Source organism: Scleropages formosus, chromosome 21 (genome assembly GCF_900964775.1).
Source record: "Scleropages formosus chromosome 21, fSclFor1.1, whole genome shotgun sequence".
In the NCBI taxonomy this organism is placed as follows: domain Eukaryota; kingdom Metazoa; phylum Chordata; class Actinopteri; order Osteoglossiformes; family Osteoglossidae; genus Scleropages; species Scleropages formosus.
In genome coordinates this window covers 11,665,783-11,687,232 of record NC_041826.1, presented here as the reverse complement: position 1 = coordinate 11,687,232, position 21,450 = coordinate 11,665,783, and the positions used below count along the sequence as shown (strand labels likewise).

Here is a 21,450-nt window from a genome sequence, read left to right as displayed (position 1 = left end):
CCTGCGGATTGGGTTTGATGCCCTTTGGGGCGCCAGTCAGAGATCCTCCCACCCAGCTTTCCCTGCACTCACATCTCACAAGCAACACGTTTATATTTGTTGATTTATTTGGCGCGTACCTTTCTCCAAACTGGCTGTTAAGCTGCTTACAGTGATTTACCCATCAATTATCAGTTCAGATTAAGTACCTTATTCGAAAAAGCTACACTAGGAGGTGGGATTCAAACCCGTGACCTCTGAGTCGAGGGATGGCGATTCTAACCACTACGCCACCTGCTGGACCAATACAGGGAGAAAAAAGTACGTGAAGGGGGGGCAGCTGGATTGCCTTTGCTTGTAGGTACAGCACAGCACGGTAAAAATGTAGACCACGGTAAAAAGAACCTGCTGACCGACTGAGGTCTGTGTTGAGGACCGTCCCGTGTGTACTTTGCTGCTACCGTGTTGCTACCGTGCTGCTACCGTGATCTGGGGTTGCTGCGATGGCAGGATGTGGTCAAGCTCGGTGGACCGGCACACGCCCCTCCTAGATGCCTTCCGGTGTGGGATGAGCTCCAACCCCGAACTGTGCCTCGTCAGCGCAGGCTGGTGGGCGACGGCCACACGGGGGCGATGGTGTTCCTCCTAATTGTTGTAGAAGCCGTAGTAGCCAGCGTCGCTGCCGCTGTCCTTCTCGCCGGCCTCAGTGCCGCGGGTGGGCGGGGAGCTCTCGGTGCTCGAGGCGTACGGAGACACCCTCCTCCTCTTGCTCTCGGCGCCATCGTAGAGTCCCGAGTCGGCCGAGTCCACGGACCTCACGGAGGTGGGTTCAAGCCACGGGTCCTCGCCCGGCTCCTTAGGCTTGTCGGGCAGCAGGGCCGGCGGCAGGGGTGGTGGCTCCAGCAGGGCGCTGGGGTGCACCCGGGGGTCGGAGGACGCCGACGAGGAGGATGCGGGGGGCACGGGGCGGAACCAGCCCAGACCCGGACCTGCCTTACTGGGGTGGGAGTGGCCGAGGTACTGGGGGGATGGGCGGCTCGCACCCCACGCCCCCGACGTGGCACCGGAGACGCCGCTAGGTGTAAACGGGTGATCCGGATAGTAGCTCAGGTGGGGGTGAGCGGAGCCCTGCAGGGGGAAGGGCTTGTAGAAGCCGCCGGCCGAGTAGTCCCCCTCGTAGGAGTTAAAGTCCAGCCGGTTGGAGGGCACCCCCTGCTGGCCCGGGAGGTACCAGTGGCCGTGAGGGCCGCCGCCCGGCTCTTTAGCCGGCTGGGCGCCGGAAGCCCGATCACGGCCGTAGAAGCGGCCCTGCGGGAGGGAGCTCACGTACGGCTCGCCCAGGTAGGGCTGGGTGTAGCAGCCGCTCGGCAGGAGCGGCTGGGTCTCCGAGGGGGAGGGAGTGAGGCGCTCGGCGGAGTCAGGGGGCGCGTACAGCCTGCGGGGGACGTTGGTCCACAGTGAGTCCCTCGATCCGCACAGACAGTGCTGCATGTATCCCCGACACTCGTGTTATGTTCACAAATGGGGCCAAAAGCACAGAAGCAGCTCGGCGTTCCAACACTTATTATGTTACGAGAACTTTGTCTGACCCCAAATGTTACTGGATGTCCCCCGCCCGCCGCTTACTTACGTGTCGTAATTGTCCCGGAAACCTTTGGCGAAAGGGTTGTGGTCTATTTTTAGCTGAGTGATCTGTGCAAGAAACAGCAGGAGGCAGAAAGGGGGTGGGGGGGGGGGGGTGGTCTGTGTTACAACCAAATTATTTATAAGGAGCCAGAGGAGATTTACTCTTTATGGACGAAGTAACTTGCTGTACTGAACACACAGAAATCAATTCAGTTTATTTTTACAGTGTGAGGAGATGCCATGATCTCCAGCTATGTGTGTGTGTGTGTGTGTGTGTGTGTTTGCACATCTCTCCTCCAGGTGTGTGTGTTTTACGTTGCTCTCCTGTACAAAGTGACCAATGACTCTAGTTTAGCGTCTCTTACACATTTACTGATTTAACGCTTTTCTCCAAAGTTGCTTACACCGATTTACCCATTCACAGAGCAGGGTAATTTTTACTGCACCAATTCAGGGCAAGGATTCCACCACAGCAGGAAGTGGGACATGAATCCGGAACCTTCAAGCGCAAAGGCAGCAGCTGCACCACCTGCTGCCCGCTCGGAAAGGCTCTAAAAGGTAGTCGCACTCCAAGGTGATGTACCGCGGTTATTACGCGGTACGTTGGCGCGCCGACAGTCCCCTCGGATTAACCTGTCAGCTCAACGCCGGTTACGAGTCAGCGAACGACGCCGTGGAGAACAGGCCCTGGTGGATGTACGGCGTAGGTACGAGTGTACGGTGTAACTGTGCGGTGGAGGTAGGCGGGGCTACAGGAGGTGCTGCAGGAAGTGGTGCAGTTGAGAATACTCACGTCGGCGTTCTGGTACGCCGTCACGGCTATGAACTGCGTCTCGGGGAAGACGAAGGTCTGCGCCTTGGAGGCCAGGAAGGGGTCCTCGGTGCCGTCCTCCTTGACCTCGACGATGTGCAGCCGCGGCTGGTACTTGTGCAGCGACTGCAGGACGATCATCTTCGGTACCGAGCAAAGTGACGGCACAGGTGTGCAAGGTAAGAAGCACTTTAATACAATACACTCTGTGTCTGTGTGTTCATACAGAGATATATATGTATATAAACACACACACACACACTTTCTGAACTGCTTGTCACAGGGTCACAGGGAACCGGAGCCTCACCTGGCAACTCAGGGCGTAAGGCTGGAGGGGGAGGGGACACACCCAGGACGGGACGCCAGTCCCTTGCAAGGCACCCCAAGCGGGACTCAAACCCCAGACCCACCGGAGAGCAGGACCCGGTCCAACCCACTGCGCCACCATGTCCCCCGTATATAAACACGCACATTTTAATTTTTTTTTACTGAGTCACTAGTATTTATAGAAGGCATACAATTATCATTGCCTTATAGATATATGACAGTAATACATATCTATAGCTTACAGCTGTAAATTCAATTTGTCTGTGCTTTCTATGAACGTGTGTGTGTCTGTGTGTATATAAATGCACATACCTATTCTCAGATGGCACAAATGGAGTTCACAGCTGTTCGAAAGTACAGATTGTTGTACCTGTGTGTGATTTCATTTATGTGCAATCATATAGATTTCTGTGTGTGTGTGTTGTGTTGTGTTGCGTCTACCTGGGCCAAGTTGTTGGAGCTGCCCTTGTTGTTGGTGAGCTTCAGCTTGCCGAAGGAGATTTCCTGCCTCATCCAGTGAGCCCCGGTGTTGGGCGAGTCGGGATGCATGTACATCCGGTTACCTTAGCAGCATGCGGAGGGGATGGAGGGGTTCGGAGAGAGGGTGGCTCAGTGTCATTGACAGACTCACTGACACACACGAATGGACTGTGAGTCACTGTTAGTGAACAATCGCTCATCCATGAACCGGAGTCCGTCACACCTGGGAGCAACACCTTCACTGTTGCTAATTCATCACACACCTTCCTGCAAAGAGACTTGCATTGATTTACCCACTTACACAGCAGGGTCAGTTTTACTGTATCAGTCCAGGGTAAGTTCCCGGATCAAGGGCACTACTGCAGGAGGTGGGATTTGAACCTGGGTCCTTTGAGTGCACTGTGAATAAGTGCAAGGACACTTATCGACTCTGCTCTAGTGCCCTAGTGACTCCGATAGAAAGGAGGCTGCTGTGAGCATTGCGGGAACATGCGGCTGTGGTACGGCGCGTCGATAAGGCCAGTGGACACACACACACACATACACACACTTCCATCTGGTAATCTTTCAGATGCATCAGCAAGTCTGTTTGTGCAGGTCTTGTGTTTCTCTATCTGCACATCTAACTGCCCTGTGTGTGTGTGTGTGTGTGTGTGTCTGTGTGTGTGTGTTCGTTCACCGCATGCTCAGGAAGTCAACGTCCGCTGTGCCGACTCGCACCCTGTATGTTGCCATGCTCTTTTCGCACCTTTAATCCCTGGTCGCTCTGCAGAGGGCTGAGGGTACACTGTGTGCACCATGGTAACATCCACATCATTGGACACTCTTTTCCGAAGTGACTTAGATTTACCCACATTTATACAGCTGGGAAATTTTTACTGCATCAGTTCAGGGAAACATCCTTGGTCAGGAGCACTACAGCAGGAGGTGGGATTCAAACCTGTCACTTTTGAGTCCAATGGCTGTAGCTCTAACCACTGCACCCCCTGGTGTTCACCGGGGTAAAGCTGTAGAAGGCAGTCGTTTGCCCCAGGGTGATGAACAGTGTTAGATACACTACACTACAGTGCACTACCTACAGTCACTGACACACTTACACAGTAGAGCACTGTAACACACACACATAGAGACACACACACACACACACACAAAATGGGCAATTCAGAGTCACCAGTCCACCTGAAACCCTAACCCTAACCCACGCAAACATGAAACTCTACACACACAGAGTGGGCATCGAATCTGCACTCATCTGCACTGTCTATGAGGCACCAGAGCTACCCGCTGTGCCACCCATGTAGTACGAGAGCGCTGCAGACAGTGTGACCGTACCTGGCATGTTGCCTTCAGCCTTGCCGCACTGGACCCACTTCCCGCCCTGGTACCTCCAGTGATGCTGGTCGGCCAGAACCACGTCCACGAACACGTTGTAGTGGGCAGACTGGTCCAGGGCGCTGATGTTGAAACTGAGGAAGGGGAACATCCTCCTACGACGAGGGAAACAAACAAACAAACAATAAGACATGGGCACCAGGGGGCGCAGCGGTTGAAGCTGCTGCCTTGCACTCAGATGACCTGGGTTTGAATCCCAGCTCTGGCTGTAGTGCCCTTCATAAAGGTATTTACCTTGCATTGATACAGTAAAAATTACCCACCTGTGTAAATGGGTAAATCAATTAAGTCGCTTTGGAGAAAAGCATCAGAGAAAAAGAGTAAATAAATGAGAGTCGTGGGTCCTGCTGGTGGTTATTTTTGTGTGGAAAGTCCTTTGTTTTGAGGTGACTGGCATTGGGGCGTTTTTAATAAACGACTGCGGTATTTTTAACCAGTACCATGTTCTTGACTCCATAAAGGATTTCATCTCAAGGTCAGAGGAACAACCAGATGCCCCTGGAGGCAAGCGGCCACACCTCAACACAAGGGACAAGAGCGGAGTCCGGATTCAGCCGCCCGATTCCACGGCGCCACCATGTGGCCACGAGCCATGTGCCGGAATGGGTCCGACGGCCGGGCGGATGGAGTCGAGCACCATGGCCCATGAGGCCAAACCACTAAAGCTTGCCGGGCTCCAGCGGGAGGGACGACAGGTGCGGTGTGATGCCGATCCGGGGACGAGGCTACGGCGGAAGGGGTTAAGGGGCCAGGGAGAGGGGAGCGGAGGCCCGGGGGCCACACGTGAATCTTTAATGGCCCTCCTTAATAAAAGATGCGAGCAGAAACGGCGGGCGATTGCTGTGGCTTCATGCACTGAACTGATTCCGATCGCAGCGCCCGTCACAGAGAGGAGGTAACAGAGAGGTCAGCGGCTCCCCAGGCGATACGAGCAGAGGGAACTTGGCAAAACACTCAAAAAAAAGCCTCAAATACAACATGCGTCGCGGGGAGGGTTAGAGGGATTGTGGGTAAGATGCCGGCAAAAATAAAGAATGTCCTGTGGATCAGAAAAATACTGTTCTGCCTGTTGACCTCTTGCTAATGTGTGTATCTGTTAAAAAAAAAAAAAAAAAATTGCACGTAAATATACAGTATGTGTTTGTGTTGAACGTATGGAGGAGGGCGTGGTCAGATTTCCATCCTGTTTGTGCACAATGAACAAAGGTTGCCCCCCCAAATGTTGACCACTGAAGCACACGTACATACTTAGCAGCTTTAGTGGCTCAGTTTCATATAATCATTCACTGAACCACCAGGGGGAGCAGTGGTTAGAGCAGCTGTCTTCAAGTCAAAAGATCCAAGTTCAAATGTCACCTCCTGCTGTGGTATCCTTAATCAAGGCATTTACCGTGAATGGACGGAGAAAAACATTACCGTGATCTATAAATGGTGCAAATACACACACACACACACACACACACACACACACACACACACACACACACACACACATTTTCTGAACCGCTTATCCCATTCGGGGTCACAGGGAGCCAGAGCCTAACCTGGCAACACAGGGTGCAAGGCTGGAGGGAGAGGGGACACACCCAGGACGGGACGCCAGTCCGTCGCAAGGCGACCCAAGCGGGACTCGAACCCCAGACCCACTAGAGAGCAGGACCTGGTCCAATCCACTGCGCCACCTCACCCCCGCTATGGTGCAAATAACTAAATTAATTAATATTTAACAATCTATTTCATACAATTAGATGTGAAACTATTCTGGCTCTACCCTAAGGATGTACTTTGTTCACCGTGAAACGTTCGATTACTGGTTACGCAGTTTTACCGCTTGGTATTTACTGCTGATATTTTCACATAAAAAAAAAAATTTACATATTACACAAAATTAAGAATTACACTTTGCCCAACAGTATTCTAGGAATTACTAGTTCAGGAGTATGAAAAGCAGAAAAAAATGTAGTCATACAATGTACATAGTTATGTTCAGTTTTGACTGTCAAAGACTGAAAAACATCCCTGACACACTTCACATCTAGACACAGTACACAGATAGTTTTTTTTCTTGTGCTGGTATTTATTTTTCCTGCATTAGTATTCAGAGATAAAATGACACTACACTGCCACACCAAAGCAGTTTAATCATAAATTACAGTAATATGGGGAGAAGGAGGTCCACACACACAAACACACACACACACACACAAGGGTCCAAAACCTAAAGTCTGCAGGTTCTCAGTTTTGGCCCCACTGTGGTTGAATGAGCTCCCTATGTCCCTCAGAGCTGCTGAATCCCTTTCAACATTCAGGAAGGGTCTCAAAGCCATCTCTTTGAGACCCAGTTCCCTCTTGATCTCATAAGTGCTCCATAAACCCACATCACACCACCTGTCACCATCACCTCTGTGTTTCCTCTCCGTTCTACACACAGCTACTATAATGTGCGCTGGCGACAACAGCCGTATTGGACATGCTCACTGCTTCGAAAATCACGTGTCTAAATGGTTTGTGAAAAGTGCTTTTGTTTCCTCGGTTGTAAGTCGCCTCGAGGAAAAATATCGCTACATGAGCAAAGGTAAGTTTAATTATCAGGTTAATTATAAGTCAAAGTCATACAAAAGTATTAAGGAAGGGTGACACAATGGAGCAGCGAGTAGAACTGCCACTTCACTGAGCCTGGGCTGTCCATGTCTGCTTGGGTGGACTAGTGACTAAACTGTGTGTGTGTGTGTGTGTGTGTGTGTGTGTGTGTGTGTGTGTGTGTGTGTCTCTCTCTCTCTCTCTCTCTCCATTGTGATGCTGCTTTAAACTGGACACTGGATAATTCTTCTGAGCCTGACAGCTGGACAACATCCCATCTAGGTCCCTGTAACAACCGACCAAAAAACATTGTGTGTCTCCCTTCCAGGCAGCACTCCTGACACGTGGGAGAGCTGCGGTTACCTGAGTGAAGCAGGGGTGGGGGACTTACGGCGCGCCATCGGCCTACAGCCAGCAGAGTCTGTGCTGCGGTCGTTGAGACCGACAGTCTCCGTTCCTGTCCTGACTGCATCCTGCTTGCTGGCCCGTGACTGAGGGGCTGATGTCGCCGCTGACAATCTCGCGGCATCAGACTAGCCACCTTCTGGACCGCAGCGAGCGCCGGCAAGGTCCGTTCCCACGGCTGGTTCCGTCCCCGGCTCAGTACAAGAGCGGCAGACTTGCGAGCGGATTTCAAATATTGCTGTACATTCAGAGCTTTAGATGTGTGGAACCTGCCACATCTTTCTGGTTAAGCCACTTTCGAAAGCTCACAGAAGAGAGCGGTCCGCAGAACGCAGACATAGCGATGGTACAAACAAGTCGCTCGATCCCCGCCCCCCCCCCATTTTCACACGTCTACATTCAGTGGGCTGCTATAGAAAACAGAAGGAGAAAAAGCGGGGCATTTTGGTGGCTCCTGCACTGGCACACCGTCAGTGGGGCCACGGAGATGACTGGCCATCGGGAACGTTCACTCCTGCCCTCCGGCCATAACTGCAGTGGTCAGTTTTAAAAATAAATAAATTCAAAAAGGGTTCTCCACTTTACATGGACCTTTAAAGTCAAATTTGAGTTTGAATGCATTTAGCTTTTTTCTCCCACCAAGAAGCTTTGACATTTTCCTTAAGTGTAAGATTAGTGCTGTGTGTCAGAAGAGACCCTCGCTCGAGTGTCGCTCATCTCCCACTCGAGTCCTGTGGGCACCAAGAGTGTGGGCTCAGGGACGGGGCCGTCAGGGGCCTCCACGCACAGCTTACCTGCAACGTGGCCCTAAGGCATTTTGGAACTGAAATTAGGGTCAACTGCACGCATGCTCAGTCTGTTTCACCAGGAGAAATCAATAACGTCCCTAAGGGCTGTCTGAAAGCATGGTGTGTGTGTGTGTGTGTGTGTGTGTGTGTGTGTGTGTGTGTAAGCAAGCAACTATGTCACGTTTCTCAGATGAGAAATTTCTGTTACTGAACACTGCTATAAACAAACTACTGTCTGACACATACAAACTATTTACATGCTGTGCTGCGTGCAGTTCAGGTTGAGTCCGAGGGTAGTTTTCATCTACATTTCCATGCCCGATGAGCGGCGTCAGCCAGACTGGTCTTCCACACGACTGCCTCCCGGAATTCGCACCCAGAGCTTTTTCTGCGGACAACAGGTAGCACAGCGGCTATAGCTGCCACTTCTGGACTCAGAGGTGCCAAGTTTGAGTCCCACCTGCTGCTGTATTACCTTTGAGCATGGTACTTCCTCCGAACTGATACAGTAAAGATGACTCTGCTGCATAAAAGGGTAAATCAGTGTAAGTTGCTTTGGAGAAAAGAGCCTGCTAAATGAATGGATGCAAAGTGTCAACTGCACTGGACCTTTGGACAATGGTGAAGGCACCCCTATAGCACAGCAGAACTCCTGGCTCTGGCCTGATGGAGGGGAAGCCCAGTTGCGCCTGAGCTCTATGACACTCACGCCTCTCACTTCCTCTTTCTGCTCCGCGCCCATGCAAACAGCTGTCTACCGACTTTTAAGGCAAACGAAGGACAAATTAATCGAGCATTTCTTTCTGCAAAACAAAATAGCAGAAGCATCTCCTGTGCTGATAAGACTTAAGAGGCATGTTCTGGCGGTTGTCAATATAACTGAAAAAAGAAACCAGGAGGAAACCTGTTCTTCATGTAAATCATGCTGTTCTCCACCCACACATTTGAAGAAAGGATGATTAAAAGAGAGGAGCCGCAAGACTTGTCATTTTCCTCATCTGAGTGAGCCCAGATATTTCAGTTATTAAAAGAGAGCTCTTTTATCGGAAATTAGAACCAGCCAGAGAAACCAAAGGAGGTATTGCAAGGGAGGCAAATTTGCATGAAGGGGAATCTTCAGGGTTTCATTGAAAGCGTGTGCTGCTGCAAAACATTCATATTTACAGAGGAAACCGTTCCGGTGCCTTAAGGTGGGTGGTGGTCTCGTTCGCCTGGGGGGAGACCACCTGAAGTGCAGCAAGTAGAACCAGGGTCTTTGAGGACTTGTCTGAATGCCGTTTGGCATGGCTCGTGCCCCTACAGAACAACCCCAGCACTGTGCTGGTGCACAGCTGACAGCTCCCGAAAGGTCTGGTGCTGCACATTGAGTTGCTGGTGATGAGCATTTGTTTCACTGAAAATGTCTGCTGTGGACTAAGAGTTTAACCCTAAGACGTGAAGTGCGAGGATACACCGACACTTAGAAATAGGGATTTTCTATTGTAACGAGCATCACTTCAGAACCCAAATGAGCGAATTGAAGAAACAGGGCTCTGACTCAGGCACCCGGAAGACGTGATGTTGATGCTAAGGACTTGTGCCGATACATTACACACAGAACTTACACTGGTGTCATTCCAGGTGGCCATGAGGTTCAGCAGCTCCATATTCACTTACAGAGCTCTACCTAAAATGGGTTTATAGCCCTCAGCTATTAGACTGAAATGTTCCAGTCAGGAGTTCTAACCGGATAATCTAACGGGCATCGTGGACAGACGTCTAAATTCTTTCCATCAATTGACGAGTTTATCTAGTTTCAAAGGAGCTCTTAACACTCTTTCTGTACTTAACAGTGCTATCCGAAACGAATGAACAAAGCACGTCGTGTTCGTTGGCTGTGTGACTACTATATTTATTCATTCACCAGTTTTATTTTCATATTTCATATTCCTCCCTTTATTCAATATTAGCATTAAAAATTTCCAGTGACTCACTTAGTCCTCTCTTTTGAGGTGTCAGTCAGCAGTTGTGCGGACACTGAACAATCTCACCCCAGACGCAATGTTTCTATGCAACATTAAATATGGTATCTGTGTACATTGCAGGAAGTACAAGGGACAAGTGGAATCACCGGGACAATGCAGCTGCGAGGTGGAGATGCAATTTGGAAACACTAAGACCATGGAATCACCAACACAAAGGCATCTGCACTCTGCCCATTAGGGACATGTGTTTATTCACAAGAATCATTTCTAAGAATTTTAGAAGAACACGGCAAATGGCAGAAATAAGCCTCACTGCCGCTCCTGCCTCATTTTCATGTGATGAGTGCAAGACGGTGCCGTGCCCAGGCCACGCAACTCATGGTGGGTTTCACTTGCTCCCCACAGCCACAGAAACATTATACTGGCGCTGAGAATTTCATGACATCAATTAGACTCTTTTGCACCCTTGTGCACAGCAGCTGTGTATGGTTGTCATGACCGGCGACATTTTATATCCCCTTAAATAACTGCAAAAGCACTGAACTTGAGGGAATATTATTAATAATGCGTGCAGCATCTGTTCTATAATAATGTCTCCACCTCGGTTCCATTATTTGGGGAGAACCACGGAAGATGAATTCCTTTAGCCAGTGTTGACAACCAGTCCAGATAATATGTAGCAGCAGCAATTAGTTTGCCAATTCCTGAGTTATTCATACCAGTCAGCTGTGTGTAAAACGAGAAAGGGGCACAGAGACAACAGAGCTGCCTCACTGACACTAACGGATGAATGAATAAAAACGGAGTCCTTGAGTGCACTTTCCAGTGGCTGTGTGAGAGACATTCCAGGACGGAGCCTAGAAGGTGACAGAGGAGCAGAGCAGCGCCAGGATTACAGGGGCTTGCGAGCAGGGCAGTGCTGAGTGCAGGGGCAACAGGGGACCCGCATACAACGTCGACAGAATGTAAAAGAGAAGGATGCTGCGGTGAGATGTGACGTTTTGAAGCGCTTGAAACCCCTCCTTCCAATAGATAAATAAATAAATTAAATAAAATCAATCAGCCTACAGTGAACTCATCAGGTGGTGCATTGCCTAGAGATGCTGTCTGTGGACTTGCGGGTTGCAGGTTCGAATCCTACCTCCTGCTCAAATAGCCTTGATCGAGGTGCTTATCTTGAAGTGAAGCAATAAAAATTACCAAGTTGCTGAAATGTGTAAATTTCTTTAGAGAAGAGTGTCAGATGAGTAAATGTAAACTGTCCTTTAATCACTGTATGACTGTACATATTCAAAACTTTTAGCTGTGCTTTTACCTCCAGCCTATATAGTATGCTATACATACGATGACTTATTGTCATCTTTCTCTCTGTCTTTATTTACTTTCCACCATCAAGTTATCATGGTTACAGACAGCAGCGTGCGCAGTGGTCAGACATGCTGTACTAATAATTAGAACAAAATATCCTTTGGCTGGACGCGAGAGCGGATGGCGAGACGCACTGGGGAGAGCGGCCTGTTCCGCACGAACGCCTCGCCGATTCGCCGGGACAGGGGGGTTCAGGTCCACTTTGCGTCAGCAGCAAAAACACAGCGGTCTGGAGGTGCCGGCGAAGCCAAGCGCACGTCCCTCAGCAGGGCATCCTGCATCTTCTGGAGATGACGTTCGGATGGGCTCGGAACGCAAGCGATGGAGCAACAAGCAGGCGTTCGGTATATTCACATACATTTGTCCGACCCTTTCCTTCAAAGTGACCGAGCGTTAAGCCTTTTACACTAATTTACCCATTTATACAGCAGGCACAGGGAAAGCACTTTACGCACGGTGGCTAGAGCAGGAGGTGCGATTCGAACCCGTGACCTCAAAGGTGGCAGTTGTCACCTCTGTGCCATTTCTTGCCTTTGAACTTTTAACAGAGTGAGCGTGTGCGTTTTTTCACCCGCTGCTTCAGCCAATCAATTGGTCACCACGCTAATGAAAATTCAGCCGTTGCTAGAAGAAAAAGAAAACGGGAAGATTGCAGCGAGAAGAGTCCGTCCGCGCCTCTGAAAGCCGACGGCGTGTGCGCGTCGCGTTCGACTTCAGCCGCGGTGCCAAGCAGCGGCGCGAGGGGCTCGGACCCCCGCGCGGGACCGCACGCACGCCCGGCGCCGACGCCACCTCTCACAGGAAGTGTTTTCATGAGTCGAATGACGAAGAGCAAAACGCGTGGCGCCAGCTTGAAATAGTTTTGCGCATTTCCTTTGCAGCGAGGAGGAGGAGGAGGAGGAAGAGGACGCGGCGTTCCATTAACGTGAACATTTCATTAAAGCTCTCCTGTAAAAGTTTTTTTTTTTTTTTTTCTTTACTCGATGCTAATAAGCCGTTTGCAGAGAGCGATACATTGTGATGTGCGAGAAGTGCCGTGTGCACTTCCACCGAACGTCACCGCGAGAAAATGAAACATGACAGGAACAATAAATAAAGCATTGAGGCCGCTGCTCTCGCAGGAACATTACTGCACACTTTCGGGTCTTTCCTACAAGCTGCGTCATTTAACATTCATACGGCCCGTGTTCCAGCGTCTTCTATTTGCGTAACCTTTCACACGTGGACCTACTGAACGAAGCTCCATTTCTTTGAGGGCCTTTTTTTTTGTTAAAGCAGTAGGCCATGGTTCCTTTGGGTCTCAAATTAGTGTGCTCTTCCTGTGACTTTTTTCCTCTACATGGCTAATTCTTGAATGAGGCTATTAACTTTAATCTGACGCCTTTAACACAGTTAATGAGCTCATATAAGCACCAACAGGCTGAAATCCAACAGAGCACCTATGGACGCCCTACTAATGCGTGCATGGATCCACTTTTGAAATTATACAGCAAAAGCCTTAAATACATATAATACAGAATTGGATATTAATTTTGCTTAAAATATCTACATTGCTGATGGTATTGCTGCCATCGTATTTGATCGTAATTACGCTACATTCCTGAAAGTGCGAAGTTCCATGAAACTTTTCCCCCCAAACGCCCCATCTTTCCCTGTAAAAAATGACCAAAATTCTGTGTATTTTTCTGCAATACAACCAGAAACAAAACTACGAACTAACAAATTGAATATGTCAAAAAAACTGCACATAATCTTCTAAAAAAAAAATGCATACATAGGAATTGATTTATTTTAAATCTCGAGTCATGTAAAAACTGTGGAGACAGCCCACCCTCTGCAATGCTGGACTTTCACAGAAATATTGTAAGACTCGGAACATTAATAAAAAATGCTTTTACATCAGCGGGACAAAAAAAAAAAAAAAAAATCCCACTTTCAGATGAATTAATGTTCTGAAATTAACATATTTCAACACGTCTAATCTCTTTCAGTGCAATGCAGACAATTTCTGATGAATAAGAACGGGCCAATTACTTTCACAATGATACATCAAAAGCACAAAAACACGGGATGAGATGTTCAAAAAGCGCGCAGCCGCTTGACTTTGGTGTGCAAACGTCACTCTGCGCTTGCAGGCGTGCAGATGGAAAGAGCGCTTTCGGGCCGACCGACGGAGTCCGTTTCAGGGCGTTGGTTCACTAGGAAACCAGATAGAGCTCAAGTATTTATGCTCAACGTACAGGCGAGCTCGGCGGCACTTCCTACACGGGTCGACGGAGACGTGCGGGTGGACACAGCCGACGGGGAGAGCCGAGGACGGGCCGCGGCAGCTTTGTTTGAGAGGAGCACTTGAAAAGGCCGAGTTTGGGGCGCCTCGTGCCGTTACTGCACATTTCAAAGCGGAGCTTCAGAGACAGCCTGGGCTTCTGAAGGATCCACACTTGTTATGCTCTAAATATACCGCTGAAGAAGTGAGGGTGAAGAAAAGAAAGAAGAGGAAGAAGAAGAAAAAAAAAGTACCAACTTCCCCTGTTTCATGCACTTCAAAAGCACCTCCAGTGCTCTGCGTTGCCATCAGAGCGTCGGCGGCGCTCACTCTTCCCTTTGCCCCGCCCCTCTTCCTCTTCCTCCTCGCCCGACCAGGCCACTCTGCTCCGAATTGGCGTTCTCTCGCCGCGGAGGCCCAGCAGGAGCGTCCCGAGCTGCTCTGCAATTCAATGTCCCCGATCAGACGCTCTGAGCACAATGGAGACGCTCCTGGGCCAATGGTGCAAGGATGCTGCAAGGCTTGCGCTTCTCACATGCTGTTCGAGGCAGACTTTGGAGTGGGGGGGGGGGGGGGGGGGGGGGCGGTTTTTCCTCCCCTGATGAGGTGGGCAGGTGACCACAAACCTTGTGTGGCCACCCTTATCGAGTGCGTGCACCAGAGCTCGGCTTCCGCTCGCTCACTCGCGAAACTCGCTCGGGAAACGTTGCTGCTCTGCTCCGCTCTGCGGTGGCGCCGCCGAAGCCGAAGCCGAACCCAAAGCTGAGCTCAAGCTCAAAGTTCAGGTCTGGGTTCAGGCCTCGGGGCTCAGGCCTAGGGCTCACCTCTGGTCAAGGAATAGGGTGCGCAGCCAGGACCGCAGCTCAGTCCAAACACACGTGGGACGTTATACAGACACTGCAGAAATGCTACAAATAGTGTACGTTACCTTTGTTTCTGTGGAAACTGCATTCAGCATCTGGGGGGGGGGGGTCTTTACCGGATGCCAAAGCTCCCCCAGACTGCTCCTGTATTAGGTACCACAGTGCAGACCATTCGTCGGGCTCTTGAGCCGTCCCTTCTGCTGCGTCCGTTCACACTGCTGCCTTTTCGTACCGTACGGCTCGTCTCTCTCGCTCACTCGCTCACTCACACACACACACACTATTCAGTACAATGCACGGTAAAGTACCTCGATCAAGGGCACGATAGCAGGAGATGAGATTCAAACCCGTGACCTCTGATTCGAAGGGCAGCAGCTCCAACCACGGCACTACCAGCTGCCCCCTCGGCAACATACCAGCATAGACCTGCTCGCGTCGGTGAGGTGCGGTAAAGCCGAGAACTGGCACACCTGGACGGTCCCTAAAGCTGTCGCGAACCCTTCGCTCGTCCAGCGCGGAGACGGCGCCGCCAGTCACTCGGTCGCGGTCTGTACTGAAAGGACTCGGCTAATTATAATGCGGCAAAGGATCTAAAACGAAATGACACCACAACATGAAGCTCTTCGTTTACGCTGCTGCTTTTCAGTGGAAATTCCAGTGCTACGTCTTGAAGAGAAGAGACGTTGCACAAAAATAAGAATTCGCATCAAAACAGGTCTTGTGAATTCGTTTCTCTCGGTTTTGATCTGAGACAAATTTTAATACATAGTAATTCCACTAATAACTGGTTTATGTAAAAATGCTTTAGCGTTCATGTCCCTCAGAGCTCACTCATAATGCTCAACCTATTGACTCCTCTTCTTAAGGAAAGAGAACAGGGGTTTTTTTTCCCCACTTTTGGAACTTACTTCTTAATCCAAAAAGTGAAGGGAAGAAAAAAAAAAGAAAAGAATGGCAGGGAAGTGAAAGTTACATGAAAAGGCTGAAATAAATTAAATCAGTTATTTTAATCTTTACAGTTACTGGAGGTTAAGATGGGACTGATACACTGCTTGACGTTATGAAACAACAAAAGGTTTTTTGCTGCTAATTTACCCTTATGAATATGAAATTTGTTAGCTGCAGAATTGCTCCAGTGACTCAACCTCAAATAGTTCATATAGTAAAGTTTAGAGGCAGGTGCTCTATGAAAGTACCCTGGTTTTATTAAATTCTACTTTTTCATGGGTTATTCAGAAACAAACCCTGTGCCAAACGTGCGAAACACACACCTCCTTCAGCATCACACGCATCCTCCAGCACCTCACGTGCAGCAGTTTTTCCCCAGCATACTGTGTTTCACACTCCTCGCCTGCGCACCACCGGTTCAGAATAAAGTTACGTTTATCCGACACTTTTCTCCAAACCAGCTTACAGTGTTAATCTACTTACCATTATTTACCCATTTATACAGCCTGGTAATTTTACTGGAGCCATTTAGGGTAAGTACCTTGTTCGAGAGTACTACAGCAGTAGGTGAGATTCAAACCAGCAGCCTTCAGATCCAAATGCAACAGCTGTAACCACTACTCTACTAGCGATAACCACGAGTGACACTTACAGGACGAAGTGGAGACCCATCTCCTACCCTCTTTCATTAGATATATGGAGAGTGTCTGAAAAACCATTCATAATTTAAGGCGTAAATTCTGCAATAATGTCCCGAGGGACGAGTCTCCAGCGAGTGAGCTGTCGCAGAACACAGTCTGCAGTCACTCAGGAGGGACATGAGCAGTACTTAGTTCTTACCATAAAATTGGTCTAGTAAAAATTACCCTGCTGTATAAACTGGTAAATCAGTGTGGGAAACACTGCAAGTCACTCTGGGAAAAAGTGTGAGATGAATGAAAGGAGGTAGAAGAGTGTGTTCATGAGTGTGGAACAAAGTCTGACGTACACGCGAGAGCACGCACACACACACACACACACACACACACACACACACACACACACACACACACACACACACACACACACACACACACACACACACACACACACACACACGTCGGGGGCTTTAAATAAACTTGTGGGTAAGAAAAGAGCAGAGCGGCAGGGTGAGACCATGGTTCGAGTGCTCAGATTGGGTTTCAGCGGAGGGCTCATGATGACCATGTTGCCTTAAAATAAATCGATCCTCTTAAATAGCTAATTGAGAACAATGTGCACATCTCTGAATTTTTACCAAAAAAAAGCTATGTGAGAAGTAAACAAACTATCAGCTCACACTTTAGCTCAAACAAAGGCAACTGCAGAACTTCACAGCAGACAGTGTTTTGATCGGGGGTGCCACTAACTGTACAGTGAAACCCATCTGTGGGCACGGTGCCACATCGGTCGACACGGCTATAGAAACACAGGGGCAGCGCAGACCCATGGAAAATATGTGTGTGTGTGTGTGTGTGTGTGCGCGCACATTGGTTACAGGAGTCCACGCAAGCAGACTAACTTTCATACTGCATGAAACGCCTTTCTATAGTTTCGTTTACGGCTCACAAGGAGTGGCTAAAAGGAGGGAAAAAGTGGGGGGGGGGGGGGGCAAGAGTGTTAACTGCAGGACAACTGGAACAGTCAGACAGGTCTGAATGGAAATGAAGAGCTACAATAATACAATATCAATGTAATATGAATTATTTGGTCTACCGCGCCCATCCAATACTTGGACATCTTGGTCAAGCACCATCTTCAAGACTAACACTTTTAATTTTATATATGTATATAAATCCCAGTGACCCCACTGATGTGCACCGACGATCTGGGACACACTGCTGTCATTCTTCTCCCCATCGCAGTGACGTTGGTGGTCCTCGATCTCCGGCTCAGTTATATCACACGGGGTCGACCCCAGAGAAACCCTTGCCAGTGTGGAAACCTGCTGTTGCTGCTGGACGCACCCAATGCGCCACGGTGGGATTCTCGGTGCAGGGCAGTGCCGGGGAGGAGGAGGCGCCGCTGCTCTTGTTTGTGCGGAGAGATTTCCTTCTTTGGAAGCGCATCTCTTCCGGCAGCGCAGGCAGGCAGAGAAGCCTTCGAGGCCTCAGCATCCCACGGACGCCTGGGTCCAGCTGCTGCCTCCTCGTCTCCCGTTTCTCAAGCGGTCCATCCTAAGGACCTCGTCTCACGTAGCTTTTGGCTCTCGCCACCGACTGCTCGGAGCAGTAATCCATATTCGTGATACTTCCATATTCGAAGGCCACCGCTGACCTTAAACTGCGCTCGTCGTCACCACGACGCCAAATTCTCGATGCTAAGGCACTGTCGTAATCTCTGCGCAAACAAGGCGTGCCTGTAATTAGCCCCCCACAATTAATATGTTAATGAAAGCAGATTGTGAGTTAATTGCTGCAGTAAAAGCCCATTCATTAAGGAAGGGGTGCTATGTGGTTAAGGATCAGAGGAACTCCTCTGATATGTCAGTGAGAGCAGTTTGAACTGGTTTCTTTTCAGAGACACTTCACTGAAATGAAACACTTGAGAAAAGCGACACCTTTCTGGAACACGGACCCCCTCCCCCCCAACAGGGTGCCACTTACACACCACACACTGCAGTCGCACGCAAATATATTCAACACCAAATTTATATAGTCCGGATCTGACCGAGAAATATTTCTTCACACTTCGGCATATCTGACGTTGTGAAGGTGACACCACAAAGTATAACATGTGGACAAGTCTGGAGTTTCTCCTGCCTTAGCGTCACTTGCTTTTAAATGTTTTTTCTTGAAGCAAATACACATATTTCACCTAGTTTTGCTGCCTACAAAAATCCTGGTAAATATGCAAAAATGGAAAATTACCATCATATTCATAAGTTACTGAAATACAAGGTGTGAGTAAATTGTGACTAAAAAAAGTACATAAGAATCGCACATAATAAACGTGTTCTTCACTGCACAAAGAAATAAACTGGGTCTCTTCTCCACCAAGAACCGGAAAGCCGACCCGGTGAGACCCAGTGGAGAAGGCCATGATGGACATCCATGAATTAACCATGATGGACGTGTCCCATGTGGGATCATGATGAGCCTCAGGGGGTCTTCGTGCCTCCTGACCTGGCAGACACCCCCAGCGGAGACTCACACTCCTTGTGTATTGGAGTGAAGTGGGGTCCTAAAATCCCATTAGCGAGATATTACCCCCCAGGGAGGGGGGGGAGGGGGGCTAACCTTTTTAATAATTACATTTAATAATTATTTAATACATTTATCTGACACTTTTCGATTAAACTAATTAAAATATTAAGTTATTTACAGTGATTTACTTATTTATACAGCAGGGTAATTTTTACAGTATCAGTGAGAGTACAGGCCAGGGCATCGCAGCAGTGAACTCCACAGCAGCTGCTGTCCCAGTGTACCGCAGCGGTACCGTGAAATACCGTGTTCACCCGACACACCGTTGTCGTGATGACGGGTCCTTAGAGAGGAGCGCTTCAAAGGGACACGCGGACAGAGCGCGTGAACACGGTGTTCTCACGCACACACACACACACACACAGTTTCCTGCGCAACAATTTATTATCATTAAATATCTGATGATCAAGCACCCCATTTTAAGGTTATTCACAGCTTAGCACTAAACTTTTTCTGTCTCAGTCGCCTGTTCGTCATCACGACGAATCACTAAGTTCAAAGTGTAAAATTTCACTATTGCGGATACCGGTCAAATTATAACTATTTGTCGCCGGCTTAAAAGGCGAAAGATTCACATGATTCATGGGAAACCAAAAAGTCACGGATCATTGAGCACCGCCAAGTTGTGCGCGATTTTTGACGCAAAAATTCATTTTCTAAATATGATTTAGGGGATTTAAGGAGTCTTTGTTTAACGCTCATTTTAAGAGGGCATGATTAAATCAATAATTCATCACCTCATCACCAATACTGCATGTATGAAAAATATAAAATTCACTGTGTTGAAGTCGCAATAAAGTTAAAAGCAGGTGGAGGGGGAAAAAAAAAAAAGAAAAAAAAGACTTTAGAAGTGCAAAGGAAATAGTCATAAATAGAAGGATGCGGCTTTCGGACCCTCGAAATAAATGTTCAGTCACAGTAGATTAACTTTATTGACGGAGGAGGGAAATCGCGCGCGCCCGTAACAGTGAGAGGACATACATGTAGTGACAGGAGTAAAAGGGGAGTAAAAAGTAAAAGAGACATAAGTAGCCGTGAGTAGTGCGAAGAACAGATGAGAAGAGGCACGAGAGGCAGAGGCAGAAGCGAGCGCCCCCCCCGCTCAGCAAAGTACCTGTGCGCTTTACATCTATTAAAAAGGGTAAAAAAAAAAAAGTGGGAAAGGCGCGCGGCGTGGGCGGACTCACCGGCCCTGCTTGGTGATGATCATCTCCGTCTGGTACTTGTGGAACTTGGCCCACAGCGGGTAGTTGTTGAGCAGCACCTGCGTCTTGCCGCACACCTGGAGCCCAGGTAACGGGTACAGGGGCGCGCGCGGGTACGCGTGCTGGAAGGGCGCCGGGTAGCTCTCCCCCCCGCCCTGGTACGCCTCCTTCCCCGCGGTTCCGAAGGCCTCCGACGCCGCGGGAGCGAACGAGTGTCCTGGGCCGGCGCGGCTCTGGGATCGGACCCCTCCGAAGGGGCAGCTGCCCAGCGCGGCATGGGGGTAGAACCGGCCCCCCTGCGGCCCCAGCGCGCTCACGGCCTGTCCCGCGTGGTAGGGCACGGACACGCCGTCCTGGGCGCCGCCGATCGGCTCCTGGTAGTAGAAGCGCGCGTCCTGGATGCCCACCTTCAGCTCGCCCAGGTCCTTGGCGCGGTGCAGGTGATGCTCGAGGTCCGCGAGCTTGTTGTCGCAGCCCTGCGGCTCGGTGCCATTCAACATGCTGAGGTGCAAGGAGCCCCCTATACCGCCCATGAGCAGCCCGGGTCCGGGGATCTGTGCGCGCTCATAGGGTCACCGCCGGCGTGAGGAGGAGGAGGAGGAGCGTCCACGCGCCCAGGTGCAGCAAGGTGACGGGCGCCGGCCGGTCACTGGAGCGCGGCGGAGCGGCGCGCACCGCGGGGCAACTTCCACATGATTCTTCTGGTGCGAAAGGCGCTACGTTTCAAACAGGCGCGCCGAGCCCGAACGTGTCATTTAGCGTGCTCTTCGCGCTTCCTCAAAGGCTGTTTTTCTCTTATTTCTCTCACCGTTATTTTTACTCTGCTTTTCGGTTCGTGCCTATCCGCTCTTTCGCTCTCAGCGCTTCAAACGCACGCTGCTACTCCCCTCGAATAATATATACATTTCGCGGCAGGTGATTGGCTCCCGCTGTGGGTCTCGGTAGGATGCCTCGATGCGATTGGCGGAAAGAGTAAAATAACGCGCCCACAAACTCTTGCGAAATCCCCCCCCCGGCCCGGTGGAGCGCGAGTCTGGCGCTATAATAGATGAAAAAAGTTTCAATCACAAGATTTGAAAACAGTTTTACTCTTAATTAAAACAACAACGCAGAAAAAAAACATTTTCGTTGTGACAGCATGATACATTTTCCAGTTTTTTTTATGAACAAAACGAAGTTATTGCTGCGATGGGGGTTAGTACTTATTAAAATAAAAGTGTTATT

General features: G+C 49.6%; 1 protein-coding gene across 1 annotated transcript; it reads right to left on the bottom strand.

The window, feature by feature from the left end:
- Positions 1–220: 220 nt before the first annotated feature.
- On the bottom strand, positions 221–21,081 carry tbx21 (T-box transcription factor 21). Its single transcript, XM_029247273.1, has 6 exons — positions 20,209–21,081; positions 4,556–4,710; positions 3,185–3,306; positions 2,399–2,557; positions 1,610–1,671; positions 221–1,414 (listed from the first exon to the last, which is right to left on the bottom strand). The coding sequence occupies exons 1-6, from the start codon at positions 20,757–20,759 to the stop codon at positions 625–627; spliced, it is 1,839 nt and encodes a 612-aa protein (XP_029103106.1). The 5' UTR covers positions 20,760–21,081; the 3' UTR covers positions 221–624.
- Positions 21,082–21,450: the final 369 nt, after the last annotated feature.

Excerpts from the sequence above, each read along its gene's own strand:
- tbx21 (XM_029247273.1), bottom strand. The coding sequence starts at position 20,759 with ATGGGCGGTATAGGGGGCTCCTTGCACCTCAGCATGTTGAATGGCACC. Across the intron at positions 3,307-4,555 it reads GGCTGAAGGCAACATGCCAG|GTAACCGGATGTACATGCAT; the intron begins GTACGGTCACAC and ends CATGCTGCTAAG. Across the intron at positions 1,672-2,398 it reads CGGCGTACCAGAACGCCGAC|ATCACTCAGCTAAAAATAGA; the intron begins GTGAGTATTCTC and ends TTTCTTGCACAG.